The sequence below is a fragment of the Lingula anatina genome, chromosome 4, assembly GCF_051362555.1.
Source record: "Lingula anatina isolate TDL-2025a chromosome 4, LinAna3.0, whole genome shotgun sequence".
NCBI classification, from domain to species: Eukaryota; Metazoa; Brachiopoda; class Lingulata; order Lingulida; family Lingulidae; genus Lingula; species Lingula anatina.
In genome coordinates, this window is record NC_141770.1 from 19,465,474 (window position 1) to 19,486,633 (window position 21,160).

Consider the following 21,160-nt stretch of genomic DNA (forward strand, 5'->3'; position numbering starts at 1 on the left):
TCCCTTTTATAAGAAAACCTACAATGAACCCCTGCCTTTTTTACTTTACAGACCAACAGCTAACCTATCTGTTAAGTGCGTGTGACGAAGTGAAGAGCTGCAAGACTCTAAAGACGCTCATAGAGCTGGTGCTTGCTTTTGGGAACTACATGAACGGAGGGACTCAGAGAGGCCAGGCGGACGGCTTCGAGCTGCAGGCGCTCAGTAAAGTGAAGGACATTAAAAGTGTGGTACGTACGGCTGACACGTCCGAGAAATTCTGTTCTTTGTTCATATTAAATGCAGCGGACATGGCTGCCCCCCATCAAAAAAGTGTGTGCTGGTTCACTCTTCTTAAAAATGATGCAAAAACTTATGATGACAATTTCAGGAATTTCTATTTTTAAAGCATCGATTTTCTTTTTGAAAAACTCACAACGATTTTTCTGTGTATAGTAGCGCATTCATCTCACTTCTCTCGCATTTCTAGGATGGCAGTATAAACCTACTCCAGCACATTATTCGCACCTACTGCAACGAGTTTGAAGAAAACTCGGGCAAGAATACCTCTAAATTCGACGTCCCCGAAATGCAAACTCTCCAACAGGCAGCCTCGGTTTCGCTGGACGAAATCAAGGCGACCTTGGAGAGGACGCAGGGCGAGCTGGCGAGACACAAAACTAAGGCGGAGAAAATCTACGAAGAGACGGAAGCTCATCTCATTCAACCTTTCAAGAATTACATGGAGGAGTTTTTTGAGACAGGTCGGTTAATTTCAGCGTGTATGACAATGCTGTTTTCCATGAGGGTTGAATTACTAGACTTACGGAGACTTTTCCGTGTAATGGCCATTGCAAAATTAGTGGCAAAACACCTCGTTAATACAACTCTTTCCGTGACTACATTTTTATGACTTTGTGAAATGTTCAGAAATTTTTGAATTTCGGTCGTAGCATAAACTGTTGGCAACATTGGCGTGCTCATACCCCCATAGTTCGGTGCTCTTCCTTCCAATTCTGCTCATTTGTTTTGAATTTCCATATACATATTTGGTTTATTGCAAAGATGGGCGAAACAGCACAAGAAAATTTAAGGAAAAATCAATTCTGATTGCTTAATCCAAGTTATCTCATTCTGGTTACAGCCGAGGACACTCATCTCTCCCAGATGCAGAAGTACACCGCGGCCACCTTTTCGTTTGAAGGTGTTGTAGCCTTCTTTACCTTTCGAAATGAAAATGATCAGGTAGGGTGAAGTTAAAGATGTTACCATATCTTTACATTTCCAACAAAATTGTTTTTTTAAATAACATAATCGAGTAAGGTAGGCCTCCAATTGGAGGTAGGAGTAACACATCTTCGGATAAGTTTTTAAAGCAAGTTAAATCATGTTGATAAAAAATACCTTTTCTTTACAATTTTCTTTACAATTACTTTAAGCAAATTTTTGGCAAAAATTTTACTATTATAACAAAATTTCTCTATTTTGAATGGAATATTTTTCTTTTTAGGCCACTCCAAGCGCGTTTTTCGGTATTTGGGTGTCGTTTTTGACCGACGCATCAGCTTTATGGAAAATAGAACAGAGGCGTATAGCACGAGAGATGTTCGAGAGAGTCCAAAGCAGACGCAAGGTTAGAACTAGGCATTTTACTTCTGTTTTGCTGCTTTTACCAGTGCGGCGTTTATAATAATATTATAAGTATATGGTTTAGTGCCATACAAGGTGCTTGATGTTCTTCATGTCACTTCATAATGACGTTACATGTGGTATTTTCAATTTTTTGCCATTTTTGTTGGCCACATCTGCTTTGATTTTAAAGATAATTTATGTCTAGTTATTAGATGAGATTATATTGCACGAGCTTCACCAATCGTTTCATTTCTTAAAACACGTTCCCTTATAGAACTGTTTTTGTTTCAGACCCGCGCCGCCACCACCAAAATAGCGACCATCTCACACACGGAGCTTAAGGCGAAATTTTCCACTCATGGACAGCAACAGAAAACCATCAAATTCCAGCAGCTTAACCCAAAGGTCGGCTTTCAAAACAGTCAACAACCTACCTCAAACAACGCTTTATCAAATGGAAGAAAAACACCCGACACACTTCTCAGTACTGACCACCAACAACAGCAGAACCAAGACTCGCCCCCAAGCTACCCGCCCCCTCCACCCCCTGTGGGAGATGACACCCCAGGGGGAGAAGGCTTCTCATCGTCAACCAATGGGAGTTTAGGAAGAGGGCGGGTGAACGCTATCAAGGACATGTTCCAGCATCACCCTGCAGACGACAGACGCGACACCCCTTCCCCGCCGCCCCTACCTCCCCGTATTCGACCAGTTCGGCTGTCCTACATCTCCTCTAAGCTTAGCAAGAGTTCGGAGGAGCTGGACACCAGCGGGCTGGAGAGAATCCACGAGCTGAAATTCATGAAAGCCAGGGATCGCACCCCTCTCTCGCCGCTCTCTTTCTCCACGGCGGCGCAGTCGGACAGCATGGAAGATATTTTGGCTAACGATTCTCTCTCGTCCGGGGGTGGTACTCCACACTCTGGGCACTCCAGTAAAAATAATGTGTCATCCTCTGGTGGGGAGTGCACCCCCCGGTCCCTGCCTTCTTCCGGGAGGGACGTCATGTCTCCGACATTGTCTAATTCGTCTGCGCATTCAAATGCTGCTGTGAAAAGCAGAGATATTTCTTCGAGTTTGTCGCCGCCGTCAAATAATTTCAATCTCGCCGACAAAGACCGACAAAGCTCTTCAATGGTTGGGAAACCCGGAGAAAACCGACCGGTTTCGGCGTTTTCGAGTCTGTCTCCGAAAGTTATACGACAGTCTTTCAATAGCAGACGACAAAATGTGAATTTTCAGCAACAACAGCTACAGTCACCAAAGCAGCATTACCCGGTTCTGGACTTCAAAGCCATCGCTCTTTCTCCAAAATCTGGCGACAAAGATTCAGAGCCTTCTACCCCGGGGGTCACCGTCAATGGGATGACGAGAAACCCTCTCGCGTCATTAAGCGGCACCGAGGACGACACCCTGTACCTTACAATGAATAACCGGCGCTCGCAGCCGCCGCAAACCAACTCCCACGATGACAGCCGAGACTATATCGAGATGGACACGGCGCGCGCTATTCAGCAGAGCGGCAGCCCCCCTCCAGTCGTCCTGCCCAACGGCTTTAAGACCCCCGACCTTTTCATCATCAGGAACGGACACAACGGAGATGAGGTCATTAGCAGCTCCTCGGCGTCTAGCTCCCTCCAGAGGCCAGACAAGAAGTACACGTTTAGAAGAATCTCGGAGACAGGGTCAGAACAGTCGATCAAGAAGGGTTCTGGCGGTGGCAGTGCCCCTGGGTCCCCGGCGCCGCCGAAACCACAGCGGACATTCATGCAGTACGGAAAGCCAGGGTCTGACATGAACAGTAACTATATGAATGATAAGGGTTGGCGGAGGTCCTTTGGGAAGGGAAAAGTCCAAGGCAATAATACCATTCCGTATGAAAGCGCCACTAACTCTTCCAAAAATCTTCTCGGTGGAAATGACGTATCGTATATGGCTGTTTGATGCTTGAATATAGCATAATAGAGGAAATTTTAGTGTTTTATTTGAAAACGCACATTTACAAAATATGTATCGATAGAGGAGACGGACATTTTGATATGGGGAAACGGTATTATTTCTTTTCCACAAAAACAAAAATCTAAAATGCATCATCCAGCTTAAGTACTGCTACAAAGGTGTCTATGTATCATCTCTGTGAAGATTTTAAAAAAATCGTAAATCTTAAACATTACTTAAAAATTGCAGTTGAGCTTGGTTAACAGATTTAAGATTATTTTTCAAAACTGGTCGAGATAAGATCACATATGTCTGTACCGACAGAGATTCTTGCTGGTGGTAACTGTTATTTTTATTTCCCTTTTGGGAAGTTAAATATTCTGACGGCCTTCAGGGTCAAAGAGTATTGTCAAGTCAATATAACACATTGTATCTAGTTTAATGTCGAGACATACCTCATTAAAATGTCATTTTACGAAGCTGCAATATAGGCCTATATGAGATGGAACTTAAATTCATGTGTTTCATTTTTATTTAAGATTAGACAGGGCCGTAGCCTGAGCAAAATGCCAGGGGGGGCAGTAAGCGGACACGAGGGGGCGAAGCCCCCGAGGGGGGAGGGGGGGTCCCCCTCCCAGTGTGGAAAATTCTAAATCCCAGGGGGGGCAGCTGCCCCCCCTGCCCCCCCGGAGGCTACGGCCCTGTTAGATATCAGTTGAAATATACCAATGCTGTCAATTAGAAATTATGGTGTTTCTGTCACAAGTAGGTAAAACGTACTAATTTATTAGTCATCTTCATCCTGAATTTCCAAGGTTGCAAATAACGTACCTTTGGTAGAGGAAATTCACCGTCATTCCTTTTAAGCCAGGGTTTCATCATGGACGTTGCCTGCATCATATTGGTGTTGTGTAGATTGGCCATCAGGTGGCGCTTGGTCAAGAAAAACTAGCGAACCTGTCCTAGGTCTAAGTAGATTCTCACACTTTTATTTGTCATATATATCTTTTAGTTTTCATAAATTATGTAAAGTGCTCCGAGATGAAGAAATAGATCATGAACAATTTCGTGCAAACAAACAACCGTCACATCTGACCAAAACACCGCCCTTCTTGCGGTAGTTTTGTGAAACAAAATTATGCAATATTCATGCGAAAGGTTCTGAGGCCTAATATTTATAATCTTTGATATTGTTAAAATAAAGTTATTCGTTTCTATTTGTTGACTTTGGTTTTGTTAAATTTTTTTATCAATTCTATTGTTTTATAATCGCCATAAATGTTAAATTGAAGTGGAGATCCAATGAAGTAGGGAACGATTTGGAGGGGGGATCAAACAACAATGTTTTAGAGTGAGTTTGTGTAGACACTATCATATACAAAATGCCTGTTTGAACAAAACATTTTAGTATCACTTTATCTTTCATCTCGTTTACATTTTACCACTAAAAGCGGTCAAATTGTTTTACCTTCTCCGATCGCAACTCCGTGTAGATTACAGCTCAATATGAAACTCAAACAACGGTATGGCTGATAAAATTCAAAATTTATTCTTGTAATTTCAATATAGAAATACAAAGCAAAACAGTTTTTTTTTATACACAGAAGTAATACTAATTGATATTGTTAATAATTTGGGTACCAAACAATGACTGAGACAAGATTAAGTTTAATATTTGATAATTCTAAAATATTAAATGGAAAAGGGGCATCGAATGAGCTGGATATATCTTTAAAGTCTCATAAATAATGTGGAGTGCATAGAAATAGTGAGCCAAACGCGTTAAGAAAGGGGGGCAAAATATATTAAGAACGCCTCTCAATTAAAATTGCCATATATTGGCAATTATTTAAAAATCTTTTTCTCTAGGCGTTTCACCGACCGATCAGTACACCTTCTGACTGTCGTGTGGGCATGCGTAGTCGTAGCACTCACAGCTCTGAGGAAGATCAAGCTCAAACCACGCGGCCTTGGAGTACGCATTAGTGTACGCGTCGTAGCAGCAGGCCAGCACGGTGCGGGTTTGGAAGTTGTCCGGGTTACAGCGGTGGATCCACCCGAACACCCGCGGCTTGTTACAGTACTTGGTGCTGGAATAAGATGCCTTTACATAAATCTCAACGGACTGAGATTATCTCAATTCATTTTCAGCTAAAACGGCCTACTGACAGTCGTAATGTAAAAGCATAGTATTTTTTACTTTTTTTGCGCAACTATAGACAACTGAATGTCATGTTGCTATCAGAAAAGAAACCATTCGTGTTGGTCATGATGTAACCTGCTGACATGAGCCCGCTAGTAAAGTAATCGAAAATCTCAATTAATCAACTTACGCGCATTCGACGTAGTAGACGGGTGCCTGGGGCCAGTAGATCCAGCACTGGTACGAGCTGGCGTGGTAGTTAGAGTTGGCGTTGTAGTCAGCGTTAGGGTTCCACTTGAATCCCACCACTCTAGACTTCTTGTCTGGGCACATGTCACACTTCTTCATAGAGTACCTGTTGAACATGTTGTCGTATTAATGAGATGACGTCACAATTATGCAAAGAAAATTTGTATATGGCGTCACAAACACGAGCCAAGAGTTACACGGGCTTATAGGAAAACACAACCGAATGAGGTTTTATATATGGAATATGATTGCACACAATGAAAGAACCAGAAACAAACTTACCCGTGCAATTGTGGCTTTTCTCTCGGGCTGTAGGCTTGACCCAACTTGTTCGCCAAGTCATAATGCTGAGGAGCGTACTTCTTGAGATCATTTTCATATCGGGTTCTAAAACGAAAGCTAAAAAAATCATTTGATGTATGCAGATGTGTTTGGCTACATCGCAACTGAAGTCGAAAATTTACTTTGAGTTTAAAATTTTGAAAAACAAAAAATGTTAGGTGGTCCTTATTTGTTTTTTTTTTTACAATAGACTACTCATGAATAAATGTGGCGACAAATCAATTGTTTTTCCATCTTATATTAGATGAAAACGATGGAATGTATTCTCCTCTTTTTAAATTATTATTATTATTACTATTTTACTTATATTTTTATTAGGCCTATTACTTAAGGAAAAACAGCTCACTCACTTGTCAGCGTGAGAAGGCATATCAAAGATGAACGAATCTCGGTAGTTATAATAAACCGCGCTGACGTTCACAGGCACTGGGCATTCCGCTCCAAAGTCGTACACCATTTGATTGCGGTACAGCGCTCCAAGTCCACCACCTCCCAAAGGACCAGCTGGTAGAGGCTTGGGTCCTAATGAAGGGTGGGTCCCATAGGCTCCTACGGGAGAGCGAACGGGTTTTCCGGGGTAAAGCTGCTGCTGACTCCGGACGCCGTATTTCGTGGCTTGTGTCATGGAAACACACAGGTACAGGATTGCCAGGGCAAGGTTTGTCTGGAATGTGACAATATATATATATATATATATATATATATATATATATATATATATAGAGAGAGAGAGAGAGAGAGAGAGAGAGAGAGAGAGAGAGAGAGAGAGAGTCTTGCCTTCGGGATTATTCATTATCTATTTTCATAATCTTTGTTTCAAGTCGTATGGATTTCCAACACACAATTTAATCTCAAAATTTATTACGTTTCCTTACTAAAATTCTATACAAAAATCTCTTTGGGAGACCTTCACTCAAATGACCGATACTTATAGTTTTTTAAACTGGTTCATTAATCGAATAGAAACTAATGTGTAAACTAGGGGGACCCTACCCTCGTTTAAATAAAATTTTAAATTATACTGAAAACTCACCAAATTCATTGTGTTCCTCTTCCACAAATCTGAATCATGAACAGATGCAAAGAGACCTTTCCGAGCACTTTATATACCCACTTTTTCTTGATTTTTACATGAATCATTTCAAAAAAGAAATAAACAAAATATTTTAATTAATAAGGAAATGGAGTTTTTTCAGGTGACAGCTGAAGTAATAGCAGGCTTCAATTAAATAAGAAAGATATCAATTTAAAATTCTTTTTGTACCATGAAATTAAATTTCACGATCGCGTGCAACAAATGATATTTCTAAAATAAAACCCAGTTTAAGTTGAAAGTTATTGACCAAAAAAAGCACGAATTTCACAAGTATCCCTTCATCATAAGTCATATGAGAAATAGTCCATTATGAACGTGATGTCTCCGCTAAATAAAATGAAACGATTTCCATACTAACTAGAAAGATGTTTTCAATTTTTTCTCTGAAAAAAATCATTTATACGTGTAGTGCGTAAAAGTTAACTGCAGAATTTTGACGTTCAAAAAAAAAAAAAAAAAAAAAAAAAAAAAAAAAAAAAAAAAAAAAAAAAAAAAAAACATATTTAAAAAAATCCCTATGGTATACAACTTTCTGTCAGTTATTTTGTTGATTTCACAAAAAAATATCCGATAGCTATTTGACTGTTAAGACGTTTTTCTTGGATTAGCTAAGGTCTAATTTAATGTAATCATGCAGGTCTATTATTTCTAACGCACGCAGCACATATTTTTCCTGGACCATAAATTGTTATTTGTATAATTTTGAATTCATAGCATGTCATAATGAACATTGAAAAAACAATTTACAGGCCCTTTCAAGGCTAAACCGTACGTGTGAATCAACAGAGGGACGGGGAGGAATTATCCAGTAATTCAACCAACCGCTGCCAGATAATGGATAGATTTATATCATCGTGACATATAACATCGCTTTCATTATTACTGTTTTTTTTCATCAATTTTTTTTTTTTTTTTTTTTTTGTGGAAAGTTATAACAAACACGTGACACATTGTCTATATGCCGTAAAAGGGTAAGCAATGGGGCGGGAATTCGCAAATCTAAATATGACGACGGATTTTAGTCAGGTTTTCGATTCCCCTTAATGTCTTTCTCCATTATGGAATTTGAAGAAATATGTCTATGTCTTTAAAAAATAGGCATTGGCCTTCAGTCTTGGCCATAAATCAGCAGCTTTGTAAACTAAAATATACAGAGAGCTACTCTATTAAGTGTTTGGAGCTGTTTCGATATCATTTCATTAATCAAAATGGCCGTCAAAAGCATAGGAAATGATCCCCTGCCTGGCGTGTCCCCTCTTAGACTCTGCCTGAGGACCCCCATGTGCACGATGGTCCACGTCTAAGGCTCCCCATGGGTAAAGTGATACACGTCTAAGCCCCCCCCACCCCATGGGTAAGGAGATCCACGTCTAAGGCTCCCCGTGGGTAAAGTGATCAACGTCTGAGTCTCCCCATGGACAAAGACTTGGTAATCCACGTCTGGGGGTTCCTTTTTCTACTAAAAAGTCACCTTTCAGGATTTCTTTGAGGCAAAGGGACCGTCTGTGGGGACCACCGTGCCGTATACCACGTTCCACATTACTCTCAGACCACAGTAAATATTTATTCTATTTTCATTGGTTGTCTTTGTTTCATTGGTTTTATTTGTTGTTTTGTAGGCCAACACTTAGTGTTACATTACAATAAAAGAAAACGGTACAAAAAGAATTTCTTGCCTTCAACTATCTGTGAAAATTGTTCATATGATACATACGTTACTGATACATACGTGACCAAAAATATGAAAGTGTTGTTTTCTAATTTCATTGATTGTTCTCTGTTGTCATTACTGTACTTTGTGAGTGCGTGCGACGTTGCATATGTGCGCACGCATGTTTTTACATCGCTCATTCTTAGTGTTACGTAAATATGATACATACGTTACCAAATAATGTGAATTCATGTCAATTCACTGTATAGATCTTAAGGAAAATATAAGTATTATTACTGATGCATCTCTGAAGATCTACTTTACAGATGTCAAGTATAATCCAAGCTTTCGGCCCTGGGCCTTCTTCGGAAGAGGCATCCGCTTACCATGTAGCGTGTAAATACTTTATTTTTATTATTTGTTGTCCGTTTTGTGAGCAAACGCCTTATTCTTACGGTATACTACATTCCAACAAAAAAGAAAAGCAGGGCAAGTAAAGATTACTTGTCTTGAAACCGTTTGTTGAAATTGTTTATATGATAGATATATACGTTACCAAATAACGTGAAAGTATTGTTTTCTGATTTCATTGTTTGTGCATTGTAGGGCCTATATGTGAGCACGCTTGTTATTACGTCTCTCATTCTTCTTTGTTACGTTAAAATGATACATACGTTACCGATACATACGGTGTGGTAACGTATGAATCGGTAACGTATGTATCATATTTACGTAACAAAGAAAAATGAGCGACGTAAAAACATGCGTACGCACATATACAACGTCGTACGCACCCACAGAGTCGTGACAAAGGCAAACAAACAAAAAAAAAAACAAAAAAAAAAAAAAAACTTCACGTTATTTGGTAACGTATATATCGGTGAGCAAACGCCTTATTCTTACGGTATACTACATTACAATAAAAAGGAAACGCAAGGCAAGGAGTTATAACAGAAGGAGATTACACGCGTGGGGGCGGAGCCCGTATTACGGTCTCTCATTGGTCGGAATGAATAGAACCCAGAGAACAATGGATGCCTATCTCTGTTACGCTTAATTGCTACTCTCGTTTAAATCTCGTTTGTTAGTATCTGTGCCTTCGTCTGTTGATTTTTGAGGACAGAAACAGAAACGGAGTCCCAAGTTTCTAAAAAATGAGAGAAATACAAAATTTATATGATATTACGTTGGACAAGGTTTTCAAAAAACAGGTAAGTGCTTTTAAATGCATAACTACACGAAATATGAAGATAAATTGCAACTTTTATGTCGTAGGGTCTCACTGTGTAAGTGTCCAGCTACACGTTGATCTCGCGAGGTGGTGTGTGGAGAATAAATATTGCACGAAAAATATTTCCCACTCATAACAAGTGCCTATAAATATAGTATCAGATGAAGAAAGTTTGGTCTTTATACAGTTGCAATTGTTAAGTAATTTGTGGCAATAGCAAAGAATAAAACTTAGGTGCACTTTCAGTAGCCGAATAACAAGCAGATGCTTAAGCCGCCATCTTGTTAATATTTCGAAAAAAAAAATTACTCCAAAAGACATTTTCCTCCTACTTTTTGAAACTTGTGTCACATGACAGTCATAAAATTTAACTAATTGTTATGTGTGCAACACACTTGCTTGAGCAGTATTGTTTTTTTTTTTGCGATTTTACATGTGGTCTAGCTTGGATACGACAATTGACAATTTTCATGAGTTCCGATCAAAAAGTGTTACGCTTGTTACGGCCAAAAGCCTTACCGCTTTTTGTACTTTTCAAATGCAAGATTATAAAAAAATTTGGTGTGTTTAGATTCTTGAACATCTTGGTCGTGGCGTGGTATATATTGCATGGATACTGCTCCAATATTTCTTGAAAAAAATAACCCGATTTGTTCAGAATACCAATTTTTTTACTCTAGTGTTATGGGTAAATGTACCATTTTGGCCTTTACCTTTTTCATGTCTAAATCTAAAAAGACTTATCATGACAGTTGGTCATCATTTTTCTTCTCACCATGGTGGGTGGCTTTGGAGTGGTAACTTTCTTGTTAAAGTAAAGTGCTCAGTTATTTTGACTGGAAAATTTTGCCTCCACCCAGCATTTTCCATCATGGCGGTCTAACAGGAAGTTTGACTTCACAGTGTCTTTGGTATAGTTATTTTTAACTTATTTAGTCTTCTTTTTACATATATATGTTTTAATTCATATTAAAAATTTGAAAAAAGAACACACATGAATCCTGGTGCTTCTTAATTTAAAGTCTTAAGGTTTTAAGTTCACCTAGGCTCCACCAATTACTTTACCTGTTATCTCACTACACATCTCTCTTTGAGTCGAGGTGTGTAAGACACACCTTATTGTGTAAGACACCTCTATAATTAAGGGGTACTTGCTTCTCTACTTAAATTATACTTCACTACTTTGGCATGTTAGGTGGCAAGCTTGGATGTTTCAGTTCATTTTAAGAAAGAAGCTTTGCCTTGGTGGTTACAAAAGAATAGAACTCTATTAAGGTTTATTCATTACTTGAAATTAAATATTTCATCTTGTAGTGTTGAAACAGAAATTCTCTCAAAATTGATAATGAATTTGACATGCATATCTTAACACTACTCAAGTTTTTTTTTCTATTATAGATATGGGAGAAGGCTGCATTGAATATATGAATTATGGTCAGGCTGGAAAAAATTAAAATATGTCAATGAAAAAAGGAGGTCAGTGTGTCTGGGGTAAGTTACTTTTGTCATAATGCTTAAGATGCATTAAATATTCACTAACAACAGTACCCTTTTTTATTTTTTTTTCAAAATACAACAACCTTGGGCATTTTCCTTTTAGCAACCAGCCTCTCTGAAATCCCCTTTTTGTCCTGTCAGAAGAGTAGGGACCAGGGCGGATTTAAATAATTTCTTGTAATAAGTACAATTTCTTTCAATTTCTTGGGGTTATTAGCTGGTGATCATGAATCTTGATGTTCTATATAAATTTAGTTGTAAATTGTTCATTTATGTGGTGAACATTATTTCAGTCAAGTCATAACAAGACACATTAAACTTCACTGCATAATTCCATAATGTCTACATGGATACTAGTAGTTCATAATGCTATTATTATGTTCTATTTTCTAACCTACAGGTTTCTCTCTTTTCTGAGTGGCATGGAATTAGCAAGGCAGAAGAAAAGGCCCTGAAGAAATTCTCACTTGAGTTGTCCTTTTTGGAGAAGAAACTGGATAAGACTGGCCAACAGAGATTGCATTAAATTAATAGTGCTCCTTTATGACATTTTAAAATATTTTCAGTCACCTAACTGACTCTATACATTGCAAAAGTGGACATAAATTTTATGTTACTGTTACGTGGAAAAAAATTCAAAACCTATATATAAATTGTTGAGTGCCATGGTAACAGTCTACCTGATTGCCAGTGAAATTTCTGTTTCAGTGAAATTTCTTTAAAGCAGTCACTTACTGCTTACTTACCAGTTAATTTTTTCAGCTGTTACATTTTATAAATGTTCTTACTAAGTGTTGTCTTGATCTATAATAACCTTTTGAAAATCCCATGTTTTTCATCCTATTTGTAAGAATTAACCACTTTATCTTCTAGGATTTTTTTTTTCATTTGGCCCATTAGATTCTCAGACCTTGCTGGCCTGTAAGTGGAATAGTATCTGGCACCGACTGGTATCAGCAAGTCAGATAAAAAAGAATATAATTATTTCTATTTGCACGGTTGAAAAAAATGCCATCATAGACTGCATAAAACTGGAAAACTGTAGCAACTTAATCATTCTTATGACTTCATGTATTACTGCTTATGTGTAAAATTTTTGTTTTTGTTCTTCTATTGATATAATAAAATGGTTTTACTCACAGATGCTACTTTCATGAGTATAGAGTGCTTGAGTATAGAGTTGACTTAAAAGATATTTTAAGTTAATATAGTAAATAATAGTTTGAAATTCAATATTCTCATCTTTATTTGTTTCACTTTAAAGAGCTCAGTGAATACTAAAATTTGATATATTTTGTACATAAATATATTTATGAATGAATAAAAATTATTCTTAATGTATAGCACTGTGCACTTGTTTATCGACAAATATGAACAGTGTTAGTACGTGTCAAATAATCCTGAAAAAAAGGGAAATTTCCAAGATAAATAAATTTATAACGAGTATTCAGTAAACTGACGTGTCGTGGCATTGCCTCAAACTTGGATTAAAATTTCAATTAAATGCATTATAATATTAAAATTATACCGAGTGAGAGAAAAAATACTTTAAGAAATTTAAAACCAGACACAAAGCGTAGGCACTGTCACAATGCATATGTTTATGGGACCCAAGGGCAGGAGGGTCCAAACGTTAATGTATTAATATTATGTCCTTTGGCAGTGAGGACAGACGTTCACTTGAATGTCATTTTCACAAATCACAGTTGGGACGTTTTCTTTTGACTTCTCCTTGGTGATTTTTCACCGGGTTGTGCCATAAAAAAGCCATCTATCACCGACTAAAAAAAGGTCATGGCGACCATCCTCAGTCACCACCTTATAATCGCTTTCTATGATATCGTTCCCTTCCAGCACATCGTCCAAATAATTACCTGTGAAAAAAATCGTCAGCATACAGCGGCGCTTTGACATTACTGATCTCGAATTCTAACGCGAAATAACGCATATGAAATTTATCTCCAAGCTGAGGAGAGCGACGCAGACGAAACCTTGAGACCGGAGGCCCCCCGTAGCTAGCTCCGCCCACCGTAACAGACATCGGACAATAGAAAGGCTTGCGTGTAATCTCCTTCTGTTATAACTCCTTGCGCAAGGCAAGTGAAGATTACTTGTCTTGAAACCGTTTGTTGAAATTGTTTACATGATAGATATGTTACCGATATATACTTTACCAAATAACGTGAAGATTCATGTAGATTCACCGTATAGATCTTGATAAAAATAGAAGTATATATATTGATGCACCTTGAAAGATCTACATTATAGTTGTTAAATACAATCCGAGCTTTCGGCCCCTGGGCCTTCTTCGGGGATTATCTGATTTTTCATTAGATATTCAAAGACACGTCTCTTGTTAAATTGAGGACAATATTCTCTGCACTTGCGTCAGAGAAAAAAAAAGTACACATAATAAAACTGTAGTTATATACTGTAGTATTTCAAATAACGAGAAGGTTTCTGATTTCATTGTTTGTTCTCTGTTGTCGCGACTCTGTGGTTGCATTGTATATGTGCGCACGCTTGTTATTACGCCGCTCATTCTTCTTTGTTACGCAAATACGATACATAGATTACCGTTACCATGATGCGTATAATTTGACAGGGTGTTCTAGTACCAGGGCCACAGACTGATTTTTCACTAGATATTCAAAGACACGTCTCTGGTTAAATTGAGGACAATATTCTCTGCACTTGCGCCAGAGAAAAAAAAAGTAAACATAATAAAACATGCGGCCCTGGAAGACGGTAAGCTATAATAGTCTGTTACAAATTTGTTGCCCACGGTGTGATTTTTATATACCGTAGTATTTTAGTGGGCCTCTGATGTCAGAGGGTAGTGCTACGTAATGTGAGCAAGAGGGCACCTTTGCGGGTCCACTGGGTCAAGGCTGAGGTACCCTACCCTTTGAAAAAAAAAAAACTTCCACTTTAGATGTGGGAAAAATCTCACTGGGATGGACTCGGGTCTAAAGCTCAAAGGAAACGTTATATGACCCTTGATGAGGAATCTGATGAATCAAAGGAATCAAACTTGGACGAATAAAACCAAATCCTGCCTTTCGTATAAATGAAGTACCAGAAGAGTGAAAAGACTGTTGGGAAATAATACATTTTTTCTGTTTTATATTTTTTTGAATGATTGTGCATATCTCTATTGCTCAACTAGAAATTTTGTCACGACTTTTACCGCGGACTATTTTCTAGTTTTACAATAACTGTGAATTAAAATTGATTCCATGGGACATTAAAAACAATACCACTTAGAAAGTGGCCTAATTCTTTTGTTACTGCATGGTAGGCTAAAAGCATACATGTATAATGATGAAGAACTGCATGTAGTAATTATAGCGCACAGATTCCACTGTTATATTAATAAACATTAAAATATTTAGGTGTTTTAAAAAACTTTGTGTCTGGGATGAACCAGGTTTTTAACCTAATATGATATTGGCAGCTTTCTCGTTGCCGGACATAAGATTTCTTTTTGGCTTGTCATTCAGCATTATATAAAAACTAACATTAGTAAAAACTAGGGTGTGGTTGAGAAGTCACATTGTGTTAGTTGCGAACCGGAAGCAATGCTGTAGGAATGCGTGCACTTTGTTGACCTAGTTTCACCTTTCATCTGTCCGCGTGATAACTCGAGCTTTTGTTTGTGAAAGCAACAAATTTGGCGAAATTGATGAAATGGACTTCTGCTTATATTGCAGGTAAGATTCCTTTCTAACTCCCAGATATGTTACTTGATCGCCAATGCGAATAATAGTATCGGAAAATGCCCAGAAATTAACCGGCGACAACAATAACTTGTAAGTTACGTTACTCAAGTCGGAGCAGTAGTTTTTGCTTTGTATCGTGCTTGCCTTGCTGTAAACACTCTAGACTTAAATCAAACAAATGTGCACATGGGGAAATTGCATCATTGGATAGCCTTTATATAATGCGATAACAATACAAAGTAATTTTATGGCCTCTTTGGTTTTTAGTCGTTGTTTTTGCTTTTTCTGCCAAGCGATGGGTATCTTTGTTCGCCTTATCTTCATGCTTATGCTAAAGATCACGTCCTACCTTGCCGATTATTGGCTTTGGCTGCATTATAAAAATGTCAGTTTTTTGTAGCAGATGTATTTCTAGTGTTTTTAATATTGTTGATAAAATGAAATAAATCAGATGGCGAAAATACTTAAGGTTTAAAAATAAAAAACAAAGACACTTATATAAGATCCAACTTACATAATTCAAAATAGTGATGGGAATGTTCTTGAACACAATTCCAAAGAGTGACACATATATTTATTTTTTAGGTGAAGGAAAAGGGATGGAATCCCTCCTTTCATGAAGGAGCATAATTGGATTGGGCTATGTCATAGTAAGTGATTGCAAACAGTAAAGATGGGGAAGAAGAGGGAGCACTCTCGCGAGTCAACTCCTCAAAAACAGGACCAAATTCCATCAGAGAAGAAAGCCTCACCATCTCCTAAAACCACTCCCAGTAAACAAGAATCCTGCTCTCGAGAATCTACTCCAGTTCTCCAAAAGAAAGATTCTTTGGATTCTAAGAAGTCGCAGTCAGAGGGAAAAGCTGTGCCCAAGAAAAGGGGAAGATCTCGAGAAAGTACCCCCCTGGAATTTGACGAACCTCCAGTGGATACCAAGAAATCACCGGTTGTTGAGAAAACTGTAACCAAGAAAGGCAGCAGATCTACCGAATCAACTCCTCAGAAGCAAGACCAAAATTACTTTGATTCGAAAAGATCACAACCAGCTTCTAGAAAGAGATCACCAGCTAGCAGAAGTACAACCAAAAGAAAAGATTCCACAGGAAATTCAGTTTCCCAAGAAAATATAGCCCTGCAAGATTCCAGTGAAGCACAAACTGACCTTTCTAAAGAGATTAGTAAAACAGAGAATCCAGCAAAAATATTACCTCACAGACGATGCAATTCAACAGACTCTAGGCAATCACCTCCTAAAAAGATGTCTAAGAAAATGGGAGAAGAAATCAGGGAATCATCACCTTTTGCTCAAGACAGTACTGTTTCTAAAAAAATTCTGGCCAATAGAATGCCCAGAAAAAAAGATGAAACTTCTAAAGATCTCGTCTCAGTTGGAAAGAAAATTTTGTCAAAACCGAGTTTGTTGAACCGACCCGGTATTACATCAAAAGTTTCCTCAATGCAACTTCATTCAGCAAAGAAAAAAACCAACTGTTTAAGTAAGAAAAAAACAAAAAATTCTGCTGGAGAAGATTTAGACAGCTGTACTCTTTCGGCAAGCAGTGCTGTGGTCAAAGGTGTGCAGTCTGGAAAAGATGGGAAAAGGAGACAGAAAGACCGTAATGTGAATGAAAAGATGGCCTTGAATAATGATGTAGATATGCTTGTTACAAAACCTAAAATGCAGGACATGACTTCAAGAACTACTGCAAAAAGAGGTGGTAGCCGGAGCCAAAGTTCAAAAAGACTTCTTGCAAATAGGGCGGACAATTTTGCAATTGTAGATGATGTTGGGGTTACAGAGGAAGGCTCACTTGATAAAGAAAAGAACAAAAAATCTGGGCAGAATGATATTGCTGAAGAATTAATTGCTGCAGTGGCGAAGAATTTGAGTAAGACAATGGGTACGAAAAAAGGGAAATTTTCCCCTGAGGGAGTAAGAGAACCCGGGAGAAAAATATCTGCTAATAAGAAACTGAAAGGAAAAAGGAACAAAAAAGAAAAGATATTAGAAGAAACTTCTAAAAAGTCTTCTTCTGCTGTTACCACTCAGGGCTCAGAGAGTATGCAAATGAATCAAGCAGACGTTGACAAAAAATTTGTAACGCCAGGCAAGGTCAAAGAAGTCAGAGGGAAGAGCAAGGTATGGTTTATATTATCCTAATGACTCAATCTTTTCAATGGGGGAAAACTGAATTTTACAGATACTGCATTTTTTTAGTCATAATTTCTAAAAATTAAAACAATTGTTATTGAGTGGTAGCAACAAAATTAAAAAGCAGGGTATTCTGTAGTTCTATTCTGTGGAGTAAAAGCACCACAAATGCTGTATAGAAATAAAATTTTTGTGATCATAAAATTATGTATTTGAAAGTTTGATATTTTTGCCCATTGAAAAGACTGAGTAATATTGTATTTCTTCACCCATCTTTCCTTGAGTAAAAAAGTTAACGTTGTCAGAGAGAAGATATTTTATGTTATGTTAATTAAAAAGAAAAAAATTATCTCAAAGAAGAAGCTTATTTTCCTCCTTTTTTCTTTCAAAGTTCCTTAGGCAGTCTAGAACCATGGTAACGTTTAAGGTGTTTAATATCAAATGTTAAAGTGAATTTATTTTGGCAAAAAAATAGAAAATAATGCAAATTTCTTTGCCTTATAACTATCATTGACATGTTGAAGGGGTATTAATACAACTGAAATGGTTGACAAAACAGAAAGGACATCAATTTATTTTATACATAGGAATTTATTATTTCTGTACAAGTACGTCTTTACAATGGATGTCACCTGACAAAACTTTCTATAATCACACTACTAAAACAACAACAACAACAATTTAAAACATGTTTACAAGAGATTGTTATTCTGACAATGTTATGATTAAGGTATACATAAAATCGGTTACTTGGCGTGACTTTGGTCTTTGGGTCAGAATTTGGGTCAGGGTTTTAGTATATTATCAATTCATATTGCATTATGAAAAGATAATTAAAACTAATCAGGTTTCCTTCCTTATTTTTCCATCTCCAAGCACTTGATTCTAATATCATAAATATAAAAAAAAGCTAAAGGAAAAAGTAAGTTGATCTTCCATCATGTCTTCTCTTCATTGATTGGCACAACTTAAAGGACAAAATTTATGCTCGATAATAAAAATTTAATAGTCAAAATGTATAAGTCAAAATGGCCCACCTTCCAGATAATTTTCCAAGAATTCAAGTAGACAAAAGGGTATTGCCCTTGTTTAAATATGTTATAAATTGTCCCACTTGCTCATATGACCTTGAGCTGTTTGGCCCAAATAAAACATTGTGGCGTAGACTACAGATAGAATATAGAGATACAGATACTCTGATAGTGGATGGGATTGAAGGATGTTGACATGGCTCGAATCAGTGGAGGTTACTAGTACTAATATTTGGCTATTTTATACCTAGGGTCGTAAGTTAGAAGTGTATTTTAAAAATATGCAAAGTAGCAGCATCACATATGATACACACATGACTTACATGCAGTATCTAAGAATCAGGGTTTACTTTTGACTTGTTCTTTTATAATATGCCAAGATGATAAGTTATTTGAAAGTTATTCTCACTGAGGGCTTTGGAAAATAAGGTAACTGTACCGTGGTTAATAACATAATAACGTTTTGATAATGACTTAGGTTTACAAAATGATGTATGTACAGAAAAAGATGTATACATTTAACTTGAGCTGATTATGGTTGTAGGAGGTGGGGATGTTTTTCGGGGGTCAGAGATACCCACTGTATTTGGATTTTAGGCTAAATATGAACATACGTAAAGAATGAAGAAAGGGGGATCTTAGTAATTGTGGTACTACTAATGTTGTATTGGGATAGCAAGTAGCCACATAAAAGTGAGCAGACATTCTTAGGCTAATAACATAATTATGATGAATGAGCAAATATGGCATTGAACAGCCCCGTCACCTCTGTGTTGCACTAAATAATATTTCAATACTTTTTCTCCTTGCCACATATTGTCTTGGACATTTTACCTCTATTGTTTCAGTGGCTGTTGTTATAAAGTCCCACTATCTTTGGAGAAATGACATTTTTTTCTGATAGGATATCCTCTGCCTTTAATCCCCCCACCCCCACCCCCATCTCTTCCCTCAACCTTTACTGCAGAAATAGTAGACAAAGGTTAAGGGAGGTTGTTCCATCAACTTTACCTTAGCCAAGTACCTTTCATATATTCATTTTTTTATTTGACAATAACTCCATTTTAAGTGCAGACTGTCTGCACTGGCAGGCAATGTAAGAGAAACTCATCCATAAGCACTATCCACTTTGGTTTTCCACTGATACTGCCTTAGAGCCGAATACAGCAGGTAGAATATCAAATTGATCAACTTGTTATTTAGTTGTCCTAGTCCAGGTTAAGCTCAGTAATATATCTTTGTAAATAGATATATGTCTTTCCAGACAGCTATGTCCCAGAGGATTGTCTCAAGGAAATTACTTATTCATGTGTTAAATTTTGTTTGTTGATTTATTTGAGTTGGGTTATAGTACATTTTTCAATTTTTTAAACAAGGTTTATTCCAAGAAAAGGAGACAAATCAATTCTAGCGTTGCATGCTCCCCTTTTACCCTCCCTATATTTTACAGTAATAAAAACCCAACATATATCATGTGACACTCACATGCACACACGCACACACACACACGCACACACAGTATGTACTGGTAGCAGTGACCTGGACTTGGGCAATGTTCAGAGGCCAAACTAAGACAACAAAGTACTACAAGTGGATTATCATACATATAGTGTTTGTCTGGTGGTCATTTTTAAGACAGAAATGTCTGAACTGATGTGAACTGGCCATCCTGTAGGTGAATGTGGAAATTGCTTAATGGCTGTGTCCTCTCTATGCTCAGCTTCCACCCCAGTACAGTACAAGGGTGGCAGTAGGTTCATTTTAGGATCTACTTTCTCTTTGCCAATGTCTGGATGACTTTACGTAGATTAATACTGACTTACACCTATTGACCTTCTTGGAGCATAAGCCACCAACAGGATCTCTCCACCCCCCACCCCCCCTGTAGTAGCCACATCATAATTTTGCTGATGATCAATGAAAAGTTTGGGTAGCAAAATATTGTACATAATTTCCTTTAGCCAAATTGGATTGCTAGTAAGTTATTTGATATTTAACTAATATAATACTTTGGCAAAATCTTTATCGAAGAATGCTTTCAGAAATTAAAAAAAGACATGATTTTGACCTTATGTGAAGTGTGCTTGTGAAGATCTATCACTTTTTTGCTGACATTTATTACAAAAAAATGGGTGCAGGTTCACGTGAACATTATAAAAAAGTGCTGAGGTAAACAACTTTTTTCATGATGAATGTGATCGGTAAAGTTATTGTTACATTACTAGTAGAAAGAAATGTTCCTATTTTTTCCAGATCCTTAACTAAATATATATACTAGTTAAGTGAAGACATGTTGTAGATATTTGGAATATGAATTAGCAGACCATTTTATTTATGTTAAAATGTGCAGTAATGTTAAAATGTGCAGTAATACATTATACATGAAGTCACTGCTCTATATGGATTTCAGAAAACCCAGTGCTAAGTATATTTGCCAACAGTTCTCTTATTATTTATTTAAACTGAATTTTCCAGACATATGCTTTTCTATGATATA

General features: G+C 37.4%; 3 protein-coding genes and 1 long non-coding RNA gene across 10 annotated transcripts in view; 3 read left to right on the top strand and 1 right to left on the bottom strand.

Moving 5' to 3' along the window:
- The window catches only part of LOC106169196 (uncharacterized), a 33,710-nt gene extending 28,944 nt beyond the window's left edge, over positions 1 to 4,766 (top strand). For all 5 annotated transcript variants that reach the window (XM_013548586.2, XM_013548585.2, XM_013548584.2 and 2 more), the window contains exons 10-14: positions 52 to 230; positions 470 to 743; positions 1,124 to 1,224; positions 1,490 to 1,612; positions 1,903 to 4,766. In XM_013548586.2, coding sequence (XP_013404040.2) covers positions 52 to 230; positions 470 to 743; positions 1,124 to 1,224; positions 1,490 to 1,612; positions 1,903 to 3,555 — 2,330 coding nt within the window. In that variant the 3' untranslated portion in view covers positions 3,556 to 4,766. The remainder of the gene's footprint in view (positions 1 to 51; positions 231 to 469; positions 744 to 1,123; positions 1,225 to 1,489; positions 1,613 to 1,902) is intronic.
- A 309-nt stretch (positions 4,767 to 5,075) lies between these two features.
- LOC106169192 (uncharacterized) lies at positions 5,076 to 7,653 on the bottom strand. The gene is made up of 5 exons (XM_013548577.2): positions 7,317 to 7,653; positions 6,634 to 6,947; positions 6,224 to 6,328; positions 5,883 to 6,047; positions 5,076 to 5,639 (listed from the first exon to the last, which is right to left on the bottom strand). The coding sequence occupies exons 1-5, from the start codon at positions 7,323 to 7,325 to the stop codon at positions 5,435 to 5,437; spliced, it is 798 nt and encodes a 265-aa protein (XP_013404031.2). The 5' UTR covers positions 7,326 to 7,653; the 3' UTR covers positions 5,076 to 5,434.
- A 3,560-nt stretch (positions 7,654 to 11,213) lies between these two features.
- Positions 11,214 to 12,991, top strand: LOC147762543 (uncharacterized). Of its 2 annotated transcripts, XR_015334026.1 has the most exons (3): positions 11,224 to 11,752; positions 11,862 to 11,935; positions 12,159 to 12,991. It is a non-coding gene; the product is annotated as an uncharacterized LOC147762543 (long non-coding RNA). The 2 variants fall into 2 exon arrangements; XR_015334025.1 differs by lacking the exon at positions 11,862 to 11,935 and having other exon boundaries at positions 11,214 to 11,752.
- A 2,343-nt stretch (positions 12,992 to 15,334) lies between these two features.
- LOC106169188 (uncharacterized) overlaps positions 15,335 to 21,160 on the top strand; it is a 28,911-nt gene continuing 23,085 nt past the window's right edge. For both annotated transcript variants that reach the window (XM_024076516.2, XM_087010381.1), the window contains exons 1-2: positions 15,335 to 15,471; positions 16,066 to 17,620. In XM_024076516.2, coding sequence (XP_023932284.2) covers positions 16,154 to 17,620 — 1,467 coding nt within the window. In that variant the 5' untranslated portion in view covers positions 15,335 to 15,471; positions 16,066 to 16,153. The remainder of the gene's footprint in view (positions 15,472 to 16,065; positions 17,621 to 21,160) is intronic.

Bases quoted from the DNA above. Each gene is read 5' to 3' on its own strand.
- LOC106169192 (XM_013548577.2), bottom strand. The intron at 6,048-6,223 runs GTAAGTTTGTTT...CATGTTCAACAG, and splicing joins GAAAAGCCACAATTGCACGG to GTACTCTATGAAGAAGTGTG. The intron at 5,640-5,882 runs GTAAGTTGATTA...ATCTTATTCCAG, and splicing joins GTCTACTACGTCGAATGCGC to CACCAAGTACTGTAACAAGC.